The 19,469-nt window shown below is 54.2% G+C and overlaps 1 protein-coding gene and 1 long non-coding RNA gene across 2 annotated transcripts in view; both read right to left on the bottom strand.

Moving 5' to 3' along the window:
- The window catches only part of DISP2 (dispatched RND transporter family member 2), an 11,794-nt gene extending 6,850 nt beyond the window's left edge, over window positions 1-4,944 (bottom strand). The window contains exon 1 of the mRNA XM_046652504.1: window positions 4,832-4,944. Within this exon, the coding sequence (XP_046508460.1) occupies window positions 4,832-4,944 (113 nt within the window). The remainder of the gene's footprint in view (window positions 1-4,831) is intronic.
- Window positions 4,945-6,695: 1,751 nt separating this feature from the next.
- Window positions 6,696-12,301, bottom strand: LOC124234752 (uncharacterized). Its single transcript, XR_006887386.1, has 4 exons — window positions 12,280-12,301; window positions 9,771-9,818; window positions 8,691-8,698; window positions 6,696-7,014 (listed from the first exon to the last, which is right to left on the bottom strand). It is a non-coding gene; the product is annotated as an uncharacterized LOC124234752 (long non-coding RNA).
- Window positions 12,302-19,469: the final 7,168 nt, after the last annotated feature.

Here is a 19,469-nt window from a genome sequence, read left to right as displayed (position 1 = left end):
CTGGGATCTGAACCTGCGAACCCCAGGCTGCCAAAGTGGAGCACGTGAACTTAACCACTATGCCACCGGGCCAGCCCCTCCTACCTACCTCTTGGGGTCCATTGTCTCATTCACTCATCTGTCCATGCACACAAAAACATTACTGGCAGCCTGCCACGTGCCAGACATTGTGCTAAGCACTGCATGTGCTTTTACCTATATCATCTTATTTACTCTTTACAAAAACCCTATAGGGGAAGTACTTTCCCTGTTTTACAGATTTGAAACTGAGGTTCAGTGAGACACGAAGAGCTGGGCCTCGAACCCAGTCTTCTGACTTGTGGGCTTGTGCGTTTTCTGCTACAGTCGTCTGTTCATTCTCTTATCAGACATTTGTTGAGCACCTGCTGCACTCTTGTTCCCACTGTAGAGCTTCTGAGCTTTCTCTTCCCTCTGCTCGGGATGCTCCTCCCCCGGATAATTACATGGTTCACACCCTCTCTTTATTTTGGACTTGATTCAACTTCTACCTTCTTAGAGAAGCCTTCCCTGATGACCCTCTCTGAGTGCTCACGAGCAGCTCTCTAGCCCCCTACCCTGCTTTATATTTCTTCATTGCATTTGCTGTGACTGGACATCATCTTATATAGCTGTCATGTTTATTGCCTGTCTCTCATATGGAGTGTGAGCTCTGGGAGAGTAGGGCCTGGTGCATTTGTTCACCTCCATATCCCCAGTGCCTTGAATAGTGCCTTGCACACAGAAGCTGCCCAGGGAATGTTTGCTGAATGAATATTGAGTGCTAGACAGGCTGCTAATAGTGGTGCTAGGATGAATAAGGCCTGGTTCTTGTCCTCCAGGCACTCATAGTAGGTGGGTGATGCAGACGGTCCAACCTGTTGAGTGCTGTGAGAGAGGAAGTCACAGAGCGCTGAAGGTGCCCAGAGGAAGGTGCCTACTTTGACGGGGGTGGTGAAAGTCAGGGAAAGTTTGGCAGAGGCATCTGCTGCCCTTCCACCACCCTTGGGCCACAGGGCAGAAAGTTTGCTTTGCAAGGGTGTGCACAGTTGGGAGAAGGAGTTGGGACCCCTCAAGGAACTCGCCAAGGAGGAGTCAGCAATAGATTCCTCTTTAAAAATTACTCATGAGGGCAGCATTCTGTGCACGGACCCAAGCCGACTCCTTGGGCACAGGGGGGAGGTGGAGTCCCGCCTTAGTGGCAGGATTGCTGGACCTAGGATGGGAGAAGATGGCCACAGAACAGAGTGCCTGAAGGCCATGGGGGGTTCTCAGAGGGGTTCGGGGCTGGGCAACCTCGGCAGATCCCTGTCTCCCTCCCCCCATTCGTCTGGCTCACCTGGCCTGCCAGAGCTTGCATAGCTCCGCTCGGAGAGCCAGGTCTATTTTGAGCCAACCCTGGCTTCCAGTCCTGCCTGCTGTGCTACTGAAGGGACCGTGGGCCAGAGTCCTGGCTGTGGTGGCAAGTGGACGTTGCCCATGAGGCTGGGTTCTGCCCAGAGACCAAGTAAAGGAACTGGAAAGAATAGGCAAGCTCTTCATCTTCCTCCCAGAAGGCTGGCTGGTTGACATAGCAGTCTGTGGGGGCGGGGGCATGATCCTCATGCTGAGTGTAAAATGGGGGAGCAGTAGAGGGGGCTCTTGGCTCCATCATCCTTTATCTCTGGGGCCTTGGGAAAGACACACAATTGGTGGAGCACTGGCATCCTTGTCCATTGAGTGAGGGTATGAGGACCACGCCCCCCTCTCGGGGTGGTATGGGAATTAACTGATGTAACCTATGTGAGGTGCCTGGTATGGAGTTTGGCGTGTGGAAGACACATTTGCTTTGCTGCCCCTTCCCCGACTCAGTGCTGCAGGGAGCGTGGAGTTTAAGAAGTACATTTATATTTACAATTTGACCTCCTTAGGCACTTCAGATAATATATCTCCACTTGAGAACTTCTCACACCTTCAGAATCTCACTACATATATAATTATAAATACTTCCCTTTTTGTTATCCAAAAGCTGCATCACAATTTGATCTCATGATTTAAATCACTGATACTTATTTTTTTTACTCACTCAACATTTAGAAAAATAGGAATTTGACCAAAGTTGTTCTAAAGCAAGACCTCAGATGACCCCATACAGTTAATGACCAGTGTCCTGGCAGATAAAAGCCCATATGAGCCCATCCTCATGGGCCAAAGGGAAGCTGGATATACGGCCTGGGTTTATGTGTATAGGTGTGGACATCTACTTCTTTAAGATTTTTATTCTGCAGGTCTTTTTTGAGCACCTGCCACATGCTGGGCACTGTGCTTGGTCTGCGTTGGATCCTGAAGGCATGAAGATGACGCATTAGTCTTGGTCTTCCTCTTTAGACTAGGGCCTGCCTTCCACAGGTCAGGAGGGTGTGGCAGCCAGGGTGCCTATACCAGCTGCCCTTGGCCTTAGAGCACTCACTAGGCCCCCACTTGGAACGTCAGTTTCCTTTTCATCAAGGGAAAGCCAGCTCTCCGGGGGGTGCTGCAGGAGACTGGGAGCACTCTCCCTTAACCAGTCTGCCACACTTCAGAAGCCCACCCCCTTCCTTAGCTGGCTCCTTTTCAAGGGGGTTCCAGCCTCCACAACTGGTTTGCTTCTACTGGGGTCTCCCTGGCCCTGGCCCCTTCCTTGCAATGCCTTCTCTCCCTCTCCAGGGACCTAGAGTCAGCTACTCCCAAATCTCACCCTTCTTGACTGCGCCCGTCATTGTCAGTGTGACAGAATTTGAAACCCTCCACGTTGTGACTGCTATAGAACCAGCCTTTGTCTCAACCCTCCCAAGGAGAAGAGCCAAACTCTTTTCAGAATAAAAGCTTTTTCCTACCAGCCCCTGCTGCCCTCGGTTCTCAGGAGACCTGGTGATAATGCAAGTTAAGCACCCCAGGCCTGGCCTCCCAAGGGGGCTTTCTTTGTTACCCTCTCTGTTCCATGGGACTAGGATGAACTCCTTTATGGGCTGCCTGCCTGGGACTGCTGGCCTGGAAGCCAAGTGACTGGGGCAGGCAGGCAGGGGGATGGAAAGTGGTGATGCAGGCCTCCTCAAGAGACCAAAGTCACAGTAGTGAGGGCTTGGCTGATAGGGCCCTAGACACGGAGCCCCCACTTGGGAACCCTGGAAGGGGCAAATATCGACGTGCATTAACCATGCCCCTGAGCCCACAGACACATAGCCATATGGACATCCATGGATCACGCAGAGTAGCCAGGACAGATGGGAAAGCAGCTCAGGCCACTAGGAAAATAAAAAGGTAATTTTAAAAACACAAAGAATGAACTATTCCTAATTGCTCTATAGTCAATGCGTTAGTAAAGGACTCTATGTGTGTGTGCATGTGTGCTATCTTGTCTTATGCACTGTGTGCATAAGTATCTATCCCCAGAGTGCTACATAGCTCAGCAGGAGCAATTTCTGTTTCTTGAATTGAATTGGATGGAGTCCCTTTGCCTGATTAGTGTCCAGGGTCTCTGGGATGTGCAGAGAGGGACCAGAGGTCTCAGGGAGTTGCTGGAAGACAGTATGTAGTTCCTGTGCCAAGAATGACCCCTATGTACAAGAGAAGTAGCAGATTGGGCAGGGCTGATCCTTGGCAAAATATCCAAGGTAGCAAAGGACTCTCAAGCCCCTTCTAGGATGCTCTTGGCCCCACACCCCTGCCCTGCCCTGTCACTGTCTCTTCCCTGTCTATGCCTGGCTCTTTGGCCAGGCCACAGTCCCAGGCAGCTCTATGGTCCAGGAGACACATCCATGCTGTGTCTTACCCTCTTGAAGAAAGCTCTGTGCATTTCAGTCTGAAAGGTGACTAAATCTATCCCAGCTGATATGTAACAGTAGGGGGGAGACAACATTTCTCTCCACCTGTGGGGCCTCTGTTTGCTCTGAGGTAGTGAATGTACATTTCAACCTGGGGCGATCTGGGGACAGTGTGTCCACCTCTGATTTTTGCCCCCGAAGAGTGTGTCTTATTTCAGTCCAGGCAGGAGAGAGAGGCAGTGTCATGTCAGGGGAGGGATGCTGGGGGCGGCAGACCAGGCAGGGCACAGAAATTGCGCCATATTGCTACCTGGCTGGGCTGTTCCCTCACACATATGATGGAGGAAGGGAGAGGAGAAGCACTGAGATCTGGGCCCTCAGCAGGAAGGTGTTCCTCTGTCCTGCCAGCCTGGGGCTCCTTCAGGGACGGTAGTGACCACAGCCTGAGCCTCAGAGCCTGGCCACCCTAGTGCCTCCAGCGAGTGCTGGTGGCTGCCACACACGGGGACTCACGTTTACACGTGCACAGCCGGCCATGCAGGGCAGACTGGGGACTGACAGTGATGGACAAAGACAGTCCCTGGCGTAGCGGCCGAGTATCTAACCTCCTCAGGACACACATGTTGGCGAGCTTCCCCTCTAGGATACATCCGCACCCTCGAGCACACTGACACGCTGGAACCCAGACTGAGGTCGCTGCGGGCTTGGGGCTTACTGAGAAAACACGGAGGTAGGGCCTCGAGGGAGGGGTTCGGGAGGCTAGAGGGGCGAGGGAACCCCGGCCCTTAGAGGTAAGGTAGGAAGGGTGGGTGGGGCAGGTCCCCTGGTCCTTGGGGGGCAGGTGAGGGCGACAGTAGGGGCTATCAGGGAGAGAGAAAATTGACCTGGCAGAATGAGTGCGTGGCCAGGGGGCTGGGAGCATGGAGGCGCGGGAAGGGGCTCTGGGAGGGGCTGAGGAATGAATGGGGAGACATATGGCGGCTACTGGGGATACCAGGGGTGGGGGTGCTGAGAAGGTCCGCGAGCTGGGTCTGCGGAGCGGTCCGCCATACCTGTCCGGGGAGTTGTCATCTGGAGCCAAGGGCTCCCCCTCGGATCGCTGCTCCCCTTCCGGATCCGGGCCGCGAGCCGGACCGCTGCCGCTGCCGCCGCTACCACCTTCCATGCCCGTGGGCGGCGCCGCTGTCCGGGCTCTGGTGCTGAAGCGGCGGCGGCGGTGGCGGCGGCGGCGGCTGGCTCCTACGCATGCGTCAGCGCCGGGAGGGCCGATCGCGGGGCGGGGCCGTCGAGGAGCCCAACCAATGGGCGCGGCACGGGGGGGGCGGGGACAGAGGTTTCCCGCGGCGCCGCTGCGCAGCGCTGGAGGCTCGTTGTCTGGAGCACCCTGGGCTGGTGGTGTGAGCCCCTCCACCCTGGCCAAGTCCGAGAGCTGCTGTTAGGAGTCCGGCCGTGTGGCTGCAGTGCGCGCACCAAGCTTTCCTGGGGCGCATCTGTCTTCCTGTAAGGGACCAGGAAGGGCGACCCCAGGCAACGCTCCGAGAGCCTCACGACTTGAAACGCAGCCTCTTCCAGGCGGAAAAAGGGAGCAGCTGCAAGCCCTCACTTCACTGCGAAGGACGGCGAGGGGTCGAGAGAGGTCGGGCGACTTTAGTTGCACATTTCTCTCGGCTCCGCTCAGCGCCTCCCTCTCTTCCCCAGTGGGGTAGGCACCAGCTGCTTCTTTCTTCACGTTCCCCTTCTGGACCTGGACCTGGGTCTGCGCCCCTCAGACGTGAAGCCCCGATTCTGTTACTCAAGTGCGGAGAATGGGAGGGATGAGAGCGGGAAAAGAAAGGCGCTCAAAGAATCCCCAGCTCCTTTTCTTATTATCACCCCACTGCAGCCTGGAAAGTATCTAATAGCCACTCACTCCAGGTCACAGTCCAAGAATGGCTGTGAGGGAGGGGAGGTGTGATGTGTGATGGGCCGTGGACAGGCCTGGCTAGAGGACTGTGGTAGCACTGGAATAGATATGGGAAGTCTCAGAAGCCTGGGAGAGAGAGTCCCAGTTGTTGGATTTTGATGGGCAGAAAGAGTTTCACAGCAAGCAGGCTGGCTCTATGTACAGCGAGGTGCCTTGGCTGAAGAATGGGGCCGGGGAGAGAGTCAGAACCCAGGAGCATTTGGGGTATACCTATGTCTAAATTGTGTGCAAACGCCACTCTATGCAAGGCATAGGTCAGTAGGGGATGGCGAGAGGAAAATCTAGAGGTGTAGAATTGGGGGACCTGCCCTGAGTAGCTTACAGTTTGGTTGGAGAGATAAAAGGCCAGCCTATAAATTGGTGCTGACTGGGTAGGGTGTGGTCAGGCCCATGTGATGGTTGATATAAGCTGCAGAGAAGGGGGCAGTGTGCAAAGAGAAAGGCCCTCTCTCTTCCTAATGGGCTTTAGGGAAGGCTTCCTGTTGATGGTGGAGCTGCAGCTGGCTTGGAAGGAAGGCATTCCTGACCTGGGGGTGGGGTGGTGGTGGTGTTGGTAGGGGACTTGCAAAATTAAGGAGGCTGGAAAGCTCAGTGTATTTTAAGGGAATGGTGAGAAATACATCTGGATGGTAGGGATCCATTGAAGGCTTCTGATCTGTAGAGTGAGGCATGCAAGATGGAACCTTGGAAGGCCCACCAGGCCTGGGTGTATATGATGGGCTACACTTGAGGCCTTTTGATGGGAGGGGGCAGAAGTGAAAAAGAAAGGAAGGGTGGCCTTATACAACATATGCATGGGCACCACTGAGGGAAGCTTCTGAGAATGTCTGGCTAAGTACCCCACTTTCCCAACTAGGGAACCCAGAGACCACCAGGCCCCCTGCTTGGCAAGTTGAATGTGAAAGAAGACAAGCTCTTTTAAGAGTGAAACATGGCCTCCAGGAGGCTGTTTATTAGAGGATTCTGGTTCAAGCCCCATGCCAGCTTAGCAGGGCAACCCACTCGGGCTCGCCATTCTTGTGCCCTGCTGCTTCTCCTTCTTCAATGATGTGGACCATGTGGGTGTGGGGGGTGCCCTGGGCCATGGCCAGGGGGGTGCCCACCGGGCCCTGGGGGGTGGCATCCTGGGCCATGGTGGTGCCCTGGGTCATGGTGGTGTCCTGGGCCATGGCCATGGCCAGGGGGGTGCCCACCGGGCCCTGGATGGGGGCCTCCTGGGCCATGGGGGGGGCATCCTGGGCCATGGTGGTGCCCAGGGCCACGGCAGTGCCCCTGTGGAAAGCCAAATGAACAATATTAGAGTCAGGGGTCAGTGCCAATCTTACCAAAATCAATTGCCCCTCCACTTCCTCCCTTCCCCCACCCCCTACTGTAGCAGACTAAGGATTCCTGGGGACTGGCAAGGAATCTTGGCAGAGGGCTGGGAAACAAGGACAGCAAGTGACTCCTCCTAGCCCTGGGCCTTTTGCCTTGATGAAGTCAGAGCTGTGAGCAGACAAAAGGGGAGGAACCTAGATTCATTGGTTTCCATTCCTTGAGCTGAGATATGACTCCAACGCCCTGGACCTCGGTTTATTTTATCCATAACTAAGTCAAATTTTCTCTCCTCCCTGACCCAGGACCCCTTGCAGAGTGATTAGAGGTTTTGCCATGCTAGGAACTGCAGGCTGACTACTTAGAAGTGAGGGTGGAACTAGGGGAGGCTACAGAGGAGCTCACAGAGGGCCAGTGGCAAGGAGGAGACAGGAGGCAGTGTTGGGGGATATGCAGGAGCTGAGGAGAAGGACGAGGGAGCTGGAGGGTGGAAGGAGACCAAAGGTAGGAGGTTGCAAGGTGAGGATGTATGTGTTCTCTGTATAGGTAGTGTGTGCCCGTGTGTATGTATGAGGGTGTGTGCCATATTTGCATACAAATAGCTATGTCTTTGCATATGTGCATGGGTGGGTACATACACACGCCTGCTGTGTACACAGATATATGCATATGAGTGCATGTTTATGGCTATGTGTACGTGACAATGGGAGTTTGTGTGAGCCCATGCCTGTTGCTGAGTAGGTGTCAGACTCAAGAAACCAGGAAGAATAGAAAGTAAAATCAAGGCTTTACTGCCTCAGCCAGAAGAGGCTTGGAAAAAGTGGGGGTTTAATGTTCTGTCTTAGCTGGAACCCCTCCTGATGCCCCAAGGCCAGAGGAATTTCTTTGCCTCTTGCCACAGGCCCAGGGAAGAGGAGAGAGACACCATCTTGCTTCTGGTGCTAGGGCACTGGGCGTCTGGGGTCCTGAGGGAGCAGTGGTGGGGCTATGTCCCTACTCTAGGGGTTGGATGACTCCCCAGTCTGCTTCTGCCTCCTAGGGCCTGATAAGGACTTGGTACAGGTGGGGAAGAGGCAGGCTCCAGGGCCCAGGGCTTTCCAGTGACCTTGATAAAGCTGCCCCTCCCCCATCCAGGCTTAGTGCCTCCTGGAAACAGCCACTTCCCACCCTGCCTGTCTCTCCTATGACTCTTTTATGGTGGGGCCAGTTCCAGGCCTAGGAGCAGGCAGCCTCCCTTCCTTGGCAGAGGCAGGTCATTGGGGCCCTGCATGTGGTTGGGGTTTGGGAGCAAGCCAGCCATCCAGGGAGGCTGTAGGGGTAGTCAGGAAAGCAGAGAAGCATGGAACAGGTGGAGAAGCAGCAGGAGAGAGGATGGGCTGCTGGGGCAGGGAGGGGATGTGAGGAAAGGAGGGAGACAGATGGGAAAACAGGAGAGAAGCCGAGCGAAGGCTGCAGCCGGCAGTGGGTGGATGAGCACTGTGGTGCCCGCCTGTGGGACTGACGCCCGAGCCTGCTGCCCGCTCTTCATTTGGGGGAAGTCATGGTTGCTCCCTGAGGGTCTAGGAAGGGGGCTCAAGGTTTGGAGGACATGGCGGTGGCGAGGAAAAGGGGAGATAGCTGGAGAACTTTCCTACCTTTGGACCTGTGGGAGAGGAAGGGGAAAAAAAAGCAGCTTTGGTCATTTGGTTCTGCACTGAGAAACCTATCCTCTACCTGGTGCCCACCCCACCCCCCTAACAAGGCTCCTCAGACTTGGTCCCTTGCCTGACCATCATTCCTTTATTCATTCACTCAACAAGAGCTATATACTGCAAGTCAATACAAAGTTCCATTGTGCATCCCTGTTTGCTCAAGAGCCAGCTGAATTGTCCTGGGTAGGGTAGGGCCAGTTAGGAAGTGTGAGTTCTTGTCCCCACTTTGTCAGCTGTCTGTCCTCCCAACCTCAGCCAAACTCCATGACACTGAGGGAGGTACTCCGCAGTGACAAACACTGATTCCACTGCTTCCACCTCCAGACAGGCCGCACCCAACCTCCCCATCGGCCCCCTCCCCCCAGTCACTGCTCAGACCCTTGGCTGTTTGTTGGCTCCTGCTTCTGACCTTCTGGTCCCAGCTCTTAGCCTTTGCTCATGTCTCCTGCCACTTGGAAATCTCTCTTGCTTGACTCTGTGTTGCCTTCCTGCAGGAAGCCCACTTAGATTGGGCCGTCCTGCCTTCCCAGCTGCAGGTCCAGTGGGCTCATTCTGCAGTGACTAATCTAAGTGGCCTCCGTGTTCTGCAGTGCACCATTGGTAGGAATCACTTACTCGATGAGATTTATATTTCTCAATGGCCAGGTCTTTTGTTCCTTTTGAGGGGAGCCAATGGCACAGCTGCCAAGACTCGAGTTCTGGCCTCCAGACCCAGCCATACCTCCGTGGCCTCACCCTGAGCATGATCCCTAATTTCCCTGGGGCTCATGTGTACAGTGGGAGAAGCACCAGCCTGTTTTACTCTTGTGGTTGAAGATCTGGTGAGATGAAGGATGTGTGAGCATGTTTCTCAAACTAAAGTGTTCTACAAAATATTAGGGCTTCTTTTCGTTGTGGACACTACCATCACCTTCACGCAAACACACATTCTTGGCATGCAGTAGATATGGCTGACTGACTGCCCCTGCCTTCACCACTCTCCTTCCTTCCTCCACCCCACAGCCTCCCAGCCACAGTACTTACACGGCTCCATCTTTATGCGGCAAGTGCAGAGGGTGACAAGTGGAACACCTGTGGTTCAACAGCTAAAGTTTAGTTTACTGCCATCTAAATCTCAGTCTCTCTTTCTTCCCTCCCAGGGATGTACACACACAGCTCCTTCAAGGGATAAAGGGATGAAACTGCTCCTTCTGGCTTAGCTTGGTACCCAATAGATACCAGGCATGGGTGTTGAATGGACACAGCAGGTTCACCCACATGACAGGTAGACAGATAGACAGAGATATGGAAGCATCATGCACTGGCTCCTGAACCCCACACCCTCACCCTTGACCCTCAGAACCACTGCCAGACTCACAATCATGTATTAATTCAATTCCACTTGGGTCAATTTCAGTCATGTGAATTATTCATGTTGTGTGCCTACCATGTGCCGGGTCATGGTACCCAGTCCCTATGGATACTTGTCCCTGTGTAGACAACTGGCATAAAGCTGGGAGAGGGAGGCTTGGTGAGATCAGTGCACCCAGAGCAGGGGAAAGCAGGATTGGTGGGTAGTGGCCTCTGGGGGATCCAGGGGACCCTAAGACCTTTGCGCCTGCAGCACAAGTGAATGGAAAGCCTTCCAGGCTCCTAGCTGCTTGTTCCTGTCTCCTCCCACCAGGATTGGAAGTTGGTGGGAGGCTTAGGGTCTGAGCCAATTTGTCATTTGCCAACGAGTGTGCTCTCACCGGATGGAGCTGCTGAGGTGCCTTGGTGCCAAGGCTGGCTTCGTCTTCTTGCTTGAGGCTTGCACATAGGTCACAATGGACAACCCCAGAATGGGCCGAGTGCACACATGGTACATTCATTTATTTCTGACCCACATATCAGAATGTAGTATGTGACATAAGGACCAAATACTTGACATCAGGGCTCTCTGGTACTCATATGGTTAGTGAACATACAAGCACAAATGTTCACACACAAACGCACACACACACACACCCTCTAATACAAAAGCCTCAGACCCTCTCAAGACAGGCTCCCTGCACCTCTTGAGCCACCCATTTTTGTTGGCTTATACTTGTACCACAAATGTTCAACTGAAGTCAGCCTCTGAGCTATGCCCATGGTCCTTCCTGCCCCCTCGTCCTTCCCCCTAGTGAGTGATGAGTCTGGAAGAGATCCACAGGCTGGGCTTGGGGGAGGGAGCGGTAAAGAAAACCTTAGGGCTGGGATCAGACTTGGAAGAAGGAGAAAAGATAGGCCTTGGAAAAAAACAATCTGATTAAAAAAATGAGCAGAGGATCCAAATAGAGATTGTTTCCAAAGAAGATAAACAGATGGCCAACAGGTACGCGGAAAGATGCTCAGCATCACTAATCATCAGGGAAACGCCAATCAAAACCACAATGAGATATCACCTCACACCTGTTAGAATGGCTATTATCAAAAAGACAATAAATAACAAGTGTTGGTGAGGATGTGGAGAAAAGGGAACACGTGCACTGTTGGTGGGATTGTAAATTGGTGCAGCCGCTATGGAAACAAGTATGGAGGTTCCTCAAAAAATTAAAAATTGAACTACTGTATGATCCAGCAATCTCACTTCTGGATATTTTTCTGAAGAAAATGAAAACACTGGCAGGATAAGATATCTGCACCATTATTTACAACAGCCAAGACATGGAAGCAAGCTCAGTGCCTATCAATGAATCAATGGATAAAGAGAATGTGCTGTACATATATGCAGTGGAATATTATTCCAGTCATAAAAAAAGAAGGAAATCTTGAGAGGGGGCAGTAAGGGGTGTGAAATGGGTGAAGGTACAAATTGTTGTGCATCTGAGACCAATATAATGTTACGTCAACTAAACCTCAATTTAAAAAAAAGGTGTGGGCTGGCCCAGTGGCGCAGCAGTTAAGTTTGCACGTTCCGCTTCGGCGGCCCGGGGTTCACTGGTTCAGATCCCGGGTGCAGACATGGCACCGCTTGGCATGCTATGCTGTGGTAGGCGTCCCACGTATAAAGTAGAGGAAGATGGGCACGGATGTTAGCTCAGAGCCAGTCTCCCTCAGCAAAAAGAGGAGGATTGGCAGCAGATGTTAGCTCAGGGCTAATCTGCCTCAAAAAAAAAAAAAAAAAGTAAAAAATTTTTTCAAAGGCAAGCTTTGGAAAGTCCCTCCCCAATTCAGGCCAAGGTGCTTGAGAGACAGGAGTTGGTGGCTCTGAAAGGGAACTAATGGAATCCCTTCAACCCTCAGCGAAATCTCTCGGCCTGGCACAGGGCAGGGGGGTGTAGATTCAATTTTAACTCAAGTAGAGAGCGGAGGCCCATGAGTGGGGACAGGACAGGTGGGCAGACAGGTATGCAGATACACGGACACACAATACACAGACCTTCATTGCACTCACGAGAGACCCACACACACAGATGCACACACAGAGACAAAGAGGCACAGTACCAATTCAGTACCACACAGACCCACAACACCCTCACAGAGAGCCCCTCCTGTCCCCCGCCCACAGCCAGCAGAGCCAGGCCCTTACCTGAGAGTGCAGAGCAGGGGGCAGGAGGAAGTCTGATGCTCCGTCCATCCTTGGGTGTATTTGTATAGGTTAGGGAGTGGCTGGGATGTATCAAGTGTACTGGGAGGGTCAAGGGCAGAGGGTGTGGGGAATGAGGGAGGATGGGTTAATCTTTATCTGGGCAAAGAGCAGCCGGAAGCAGGATGTGTGGGTGGGAGGTGGGGAGCATTTGGGGGGAGCGGGGAACAACCCATTACCCAACTGGTCTGGTGGGAAGATGCCACAGAAGCAAAGCAGGGGCCTCAAAGCCTGGCAAAGCTATCAGCACCCAGGAGCCAGCTCTAAATGTCTGTGGAGCTCCTACTGAATGCCAGGCCATGAGGGGCTAAACCCACCTTGGTTAACCCCCTGACTCCTACAGAATGGGTAGGATCATCACCTCCTTCCACGGATGGAGGAGGAAGTAGTGACCCTAGTTGGGGGACCTGGTGGAATCCTTATCCTGGTGCCAAGCCCCAGCCCAGGGAGCTAGCGTGGGAGTGGACGCCGAACAAGTCGGACAGGGGACTTTTGGGAGAGAATGTAGACGAGGGGGGAGGGAGCCTAGGGTTTGAAGTCCAGGCTGCCAGCTTGCTGTACACTCTGCAAGCCCCTGTGGTCTTGCCCCACTGACCCCTTTGGCCTCTGATGTGTGTCACAAACCTTTGCTCTGTGTCCTCCAGCCACATTGGCCTCCCCTTGTCCCCTGCAGACAGACCAGGTGCCCTTGTTACAAGCTCTCCTTTCTCCCTGGATCCCTTCTAATGTTGCTTGTCCCCACCAGACCACGTGTTCACCCTTGTAGTCCTAGGGACTGGCCTTAGCAGTCCTCCTGGCACTCGGCAGGTGCCCAACAAATATCTGGTGAATGAATGAGGGTTGGTGTGTAGTTATTGTCAGGTAAAAATAGAAATATTATATAATATTGTTGGGTAACAACAGAAATGTCCTCCATGTCTGTGGTTTATATTTTGTGTTTTTCTCTTTTTTACATAGTTTTTAAAATTGATTTTTCTTTTCTGGAAAAAGAAGAAGCAGGGCGCTCCTCCATGATTGCAGCTCACGTTGCCCCCCCTTGAGCTCACAATGCTGGGCAACACTGAGGCCGAGACCCCTACCCTCCACTAGCCCCTGCTTCCATCAGGGAGAACGAGAGCCACATGAAATCAAAAGCACGCAAGAGAAGGCCAAGGAAACGGCCACTGTTTCCAGGTTTTCCCGTAAAAAACCTGGATGGACTAGTTGCACCTGAACTGCATTGAATTCTTTTTTTTTTTTTGAGGAAGAGTAGCCCTGAGCTAACATCTGCTGCCAATCCTCCTCTTTTTGCTGAGGAAGACTGGCCCTGAGCTAATATTCATGCCCATCTTCCTCCACTTTATACATAGGACGCCTGCCACAGCATGGCTTGCCAAGTGGTGCCATGTCCCCACCCAGGATCCAAACCGGTGAACCCCGGGGTGCCGAAGCGGAACGTGTGCACTTAATCGCTGCACCACCGGGCTGGCCCCATGAACTCATTTTTAAAAGGTAACAAACGTGAGAGAAATGAGAACATAGGTCCTCACAAAGGTTCATACTTGAATGTTCATCCCTGAATGTAGCTTTGTTTGGAATAGCTAAAAATTGGAAACTTCTCAAATGTTCATCACTAGGAAAATGGATAAACACACAGTGCAGGGCATGCATTCGATGGAATACTATGCAACAATCAAAAGAAGTGAACTATTGACACACGCTAAAAAACAGGACTGAATCTCAAAATACCTGCTGAGCGAAGGAAGCAAGCCAGAAAGAAGACATACTGTATAATTCTATGAAATTCTAGAAAACGTGAACTAATTGATTATGACAGCAGATCCGTGGCTGCCTGGGGAAAATGTGGTGGGAGTGGGGACGGGGTCGAAGGAGACATTAGAAACGGACACAAGGTGACTTGAGTTTGATAGATACGTGCATTATCTTTATTACGATGACAGTTTCATAGAGTATATACACATGGCAAAACATATTAAACTGCACCATTTGTGCACTTTATGGTATGTCAATTTGGCCTCAATTAGAGCTGTAAAAACAAAAGTAAATAACCCCACCAGAAAATGACTTGAAAAATGGAGAGCAGGAAAAAGAGTGATTCTCCTTTATTTCCACGGGAGACAGACAAGGAAAGTATTTCTGTGTGTCAGATCGTTTTATAGTATCGATTTCATATCAGCTCTCAGAGATAGAAGTTATTATCTTCCCCTCTTTTGTATATGAAAAAAGCCAGGATTCAGAGAAGTTCAGAAACTTGCCTGCAATCACACAGCCAGTGTGTCGTTAGTCCCAGTCAGTCCCAGTCAGATCTGAGTCTAGAGCCTGGGCTCCTTCTCCACCTTATGTTGTCTCTCCTTTCAGGAATGCTTTTCTGAAAAATTCTAGCCTGCTTTGGTAACATTATGGGCAAAGGACTTTGGCTCCTGCCTAGGTGGGGAGTTATTAATCCACCATGCACACATTTGCTGTGAGCCTTCTGGGAGCCAGGGCTTGGAGGGCGGGTGGGCTGTGGGGAGGGCAGAAGTCTGGGGGAAGTTTACAAAGGTGCGGCAGCCTATACTGCGTGAAAGACACTGCCTGCTCCCCATGCCCTGCCCTCTCCAGCTCTCTAAGCCCCTCCTTTTCCCCCTCAGGGACCCCGACAACATGACCTCCCTATCCCCACCCCCAGCCTTTGGCAGGAAGCTGAAAGGAGAGGCCTATGTCCTCCCAGACCCCTAAGGGGGAGAGTGGGGCTGCAGGGCTGAGGAGTGAGTGGGGGCCAATGCTCTGGGCTCGAGGTTCAGGACCTCACTTCTCCCCATCTCTGGAGTCAGGGTCTGAGCTCGGGGTCCAGGTCATGGCCGGCAGGCGGTGGGAGGTACGGAGGCCTGGGGCAGAAGAGGTAGACCTGTCTTGATGGGGTGGGCAGAGAAGCCAGGGCAGTTTGAATGGCCTGGTGGGGCTGGGAGTTCCTGCAGGAGGTGAGGAGGATGCCCATAACAGTGGCGGGCACGTCGGAGTGAATTTATAGCAGAATCTGAGGTTTGGGGATTCTCCCTTCCCCAATCCTAAGATGTTGCAGGCGAGCAGGGCCTCTGTGTCCCCTCTACCCTTTGGCACTGTGCCTTATGGGTAATAAGCTCTCACTAAGTGCTTGGACTTACTGCCTGGCCGAGAGGTGGTGCTTCCCTACCAGAAAGCCACTGAGTGGAGAGGAAGGGAGCTCAGGGGGCGAGAAGAGACATTTCTGGGGTTACGGGCTGGGCTCAGGGAGAGGAGAGGCCGAAGAGCATCTCCCAGAGTGGTAGTAGAGGCCGTGGGTGGGGGCCTTGGAGAGGGTGCAGACTGACAGTGAAGGCCAGAAGGCAGATGTCCCTCTCTGTGACCCTGTCCCCACCCCCTGTCAGCAAGCCAGCAAGGCCCCCTGCTCCCAGGCTGCCCTGTGGTGTGGGGAGGAGGCAGGCCAGCCAGGCCCCTTTACCTGGGTTGGGTGGACAGGTTTCTCATGGTAGGAGGGCAAAGGTGGCCAAACAGCAGGGCATGGGCCCGAGAGAGTGCCGCAGGGATGGGGTGATTCAGGGCAGGTGCAGTGGGGAGACCCGCACCCCACCATGGAGACTCCTGGGCAGGTCCCTGACCCTGATCTTCAAAGAGAAGCCATAACGCCTGCCTTGGTGAATTCTCAGATTTCAAAGCTTGATGTGATCAGGTGACATCACGTGTGCAAGGGCTTTGGCAGTGATAGATCTGAATGCAAGGCATCATTAGTATTATCGGTATCCCCACTGATGACCTATTTGACTCCCTGGCCTCATCTGTCCTTCCCCTGCTTACACTGGGATCATCCTGCGGACATATCACCACCTTGGCCTCTGGCGTCGCTCAGAGTATTTCACGGACAAGCTCCTGAGAGCTTCCCTCCCTGCCCCAGCCTCTTGCAACACCCTCCTTCCCTCTAAGGTGGATGTTGCCTAGGACGGAGGAGTTTCCGGAGGCAGCACTTCCAGCGCTAAAATGGGGTCAGTTCCAGGCAAACCAGGACAATTGGTCACCCTCCCCTCCCCCTCCCCCAGGGTGCGTTCTCTCCCCGGTGGTGACCACTGTGTCCCTGGCCTGGGATGTCAGCAGCTCTCTCTTACCCTGGTTGCCCTCTCCTGCCTCGAAGCCTCTAGGCCCGGTGACACCACCCAGAGAGGGGACATGCCACCCCGGCCATTCCAAAGGCCCTTCCCTCTTCTCTAGGAGATGCCTCCTCTCTCTCACCAATTCCTCAGCCTCCTCTTGGGCTTCTGTCCTTCTCTCCACCCCTCAAAACTGTGCCAGACCTTCCTAGCCCTGGAGGGTGCGACCCCACCCACACCTCACCTGCATGAGAGGCCCCTGCCATGATCTTCAAGGGGGACGGCTCGTCGTCCCAAGCCAGGCTTCCAGCCTCTCTGCCTGCCCAGAGGAACGAGCACCCTGGGCACACGCAGGCAAGCCCGGCCTGTTCCCTGCATCCACGAGGACCCCCAGGCCTGAGTCCGTGATGCTGTATCGGTTCCTCCCCACTCCACTGTGCCCACCCCATCTCACAGCTAAGGCTCCAGGCCTCCTGAGGCTCTCCTGCTCACTCCTCCCTGGGCCTCCCACTGCCCTGCCTGGCCCAGACCCCTCCCTCCAGGATGGGGACACAGCCACCTACCTGTACACTCTGCCCCCCGCCCTCACCTGGCTGACCTGCTCTGGCTTCAGCTTCCTAAACTACTGCTTGGCCGCCACCGCCCCTGCTGAAAACCTTCAGTGAGCCCCTCTGGACTACTTTACCCCACCCCCGCCCCCAAGTCTGCCCTTCAGTGAGCTTCCAGTCTGGTCTTCCTAACCTAATGTTCTCTTGTTGGTAAAAGCCACTGCCACTTCCTGGGCTACTGGCTCTCAAGCTTTCAGGGAATGCCTTCTCACCACCATCCCCTTGAAGATCATCTGGAAAACTCCTTGGTCGGCCTGAGCCCTATGCCAACCAGGCCTCAGGCTACCGTGGCCTGGTGTTGGCAAGTGCCACTGAGGTGGAGCCTGCGTCTTCACTCCTTGTTCCTTCATTGCCTCGGCCAGGCGAAGCACACAGCAGGTGCCCTGCTAATGTCATGGGCAAGCCCTGACAGGTGCAGCTCTGGGCTGGGGGTCAAGGTGGGGGTTCTGGGAAAAACACTGTGAGTCCCCTTTGCACCCTCCATGGGGAAGAGAGCCCCAAACAATGGAGACTTCAGGGGTTCAGTTCCACACCAGGGTTCACCTCCCGCTGCTGGGCCTGGAGCTGGAAAGCTTGATACCTCGGCCCTGGGTGTGCCCTGGAGAGCAGAATGGAGGGGTGGGTCCCCAGACCAGCTCCCCTCTGCTTCCTGCCCTGCCCTGGCGTGTGTGTTCCTGGGAGGGGCACGGCCGGACTTTGCCCTTGGCAGCTGGAGCCTGCCCAGGGTAGGGCCCTCCAGCCCCACCTCATGCCCTGTGAGTCCTCCCCACCCAGGGCCAGGCCTGGCCTGACGTGAGAGGCCTGCACACAGACCTCTAGTCAGAAAGAGTCAGGACAGCAGTTGCTTGAGCCAGGAATGGCCATGGTGGGGATGGGGAGGAGTGGGTTTGTAGGAAAGGAACACTGGGCTTTAAGCCACGCTCTGTCCCCTTCCCATTCAGAGGGTCACCTGCCCAGCAGCTGGGCTCACAGCAACCCAGCCTTGCTCACCCTCTTCCTCAATACTCATCCACCCACCCAGAGCTGGCAAGTGGCACCAGTCACCTCTAAGAGCTCAGCCCCAGCCAAGAAGAATGGTTCCTGGGCACCAGGATGTGAGCCTGGAACTGGGCCTGGAGGCATCCAGAGGCAGGTGTAGCACAGGGACTGCTTCCAGGATAGCTAGAGAGAGATGGCAGCCAGAGCCTGGGGCTTCAGAGGGGACAGGGCCCGGGGGAGGGGAGCAGGTGGGAAGGACTCCCTGGAGGGGCTGGGGCAGGAGCCTGGCCTTGTGGGATTTGCTGGGGAGAGGACAACATGAAGGGAAGCACAGAGGATGCTGAGGGGGTGCCATCTCCCCCACCAGGTCACAAATGGTCCCCATACCCGAGAGGTCTTCGACGTGTTCAGGCCCCAGCGGGCTGGTGGGAGGCAGCCTTTGGGGCCCCTTGAAGGATGTTGTGGTGGTAGCATCTGGAAGGTGGCTATCACAGTCACCTGAGGCAAGAGGAAAACGACTCTGAGCTTTACTTTGGGTCACACCTTGTTCCAGATACAATGTTACCATGTTATTTCAATTCACCTGCCTATGACTCGGTACAGTAGGTACATCTCATTTTACAGATGAGGACCAGCGAGATAAGGCACTTACCTAGAGTCACACAGCCAATGAGGGGTGAAGTTAATTTGGAATGCACCATTCTGCTCTGCCTCATCTCGTGACAAGGTTGAGGAGCAGGGCAAGGGCTGGAGCGCTTATATTTTATTGATCAGCCATCAGCAGGGACAGCCGTTCTGGCAACAGTGAAGGAGGTCTGAGCAGTGCAGGCTCCAGGGGTGAGGTCTCTGGGGGCTCTGTGACCCCAGTCTCCGTGTGTGGTCCAGAAGGTCTTTCATCGCTGCAGGGCTCCCTCCTCTTTCCTCCTCAATGAGAATCCCCAGACTCGCAGCTATCTTGTCCTCGACGCTGGCTCTGGATCTGGGTGCTTCGGCCATCCCAGATGTGGGGCCGTGGCCCAGCTGGGCGGCCGCCTGAGAGGGTGGGGAACCAGCCAGGGAAGAGATGTGACCTGGATCTGTGGCCGAGGCGCTGGGACAAACGGCCCATCCCTGGGCGGAGGGAGGGAGGGCACAGAGTGAAGTATCAGCAGACACAGCGTTGTTGTTGGGGCAGCCGGGGAAAGAGCAGGCGCCCTGGCTGCTGTCTCATCTCTGCCGCAAACAGGCTGTGTAGCCTGGGCAGATGGCGCCACCTCTCTGGGCCTCCTCATCAATAAAATAAGGCGTCCATAACCTGGCAGCTTCTCTAGTCGGGTGGAGTTGGGAGGTGGGGATTCCGGAGAGGAGCTGGGGAGCAGGGGTCAAGAAGGGGAAGAGCACGCCCCAAACCAGGCCTTGTAACTCTGCTGCCCCCTAGTGGTAGCATGGAGTAACAGAGAGTCTCACG

This window comes from Equus quagga, chromosome 2 (genome assembly GCF_021613505.1).
Source record: "Equus quagga isolate Etosha38 chromosome 2, UCLA_HA_Equagga_1.0, whole genome shotgun sequence".
NCBI lineage: Eukaryota > Metazoa > Chordata > Mammalia > Perissodactyla > Equidae > Equus > Equus quagga.
Note: the sequence above shows the minus strand (reverse complement) of the source record. Positions and strands in the feature narration are given on the sequence as shown.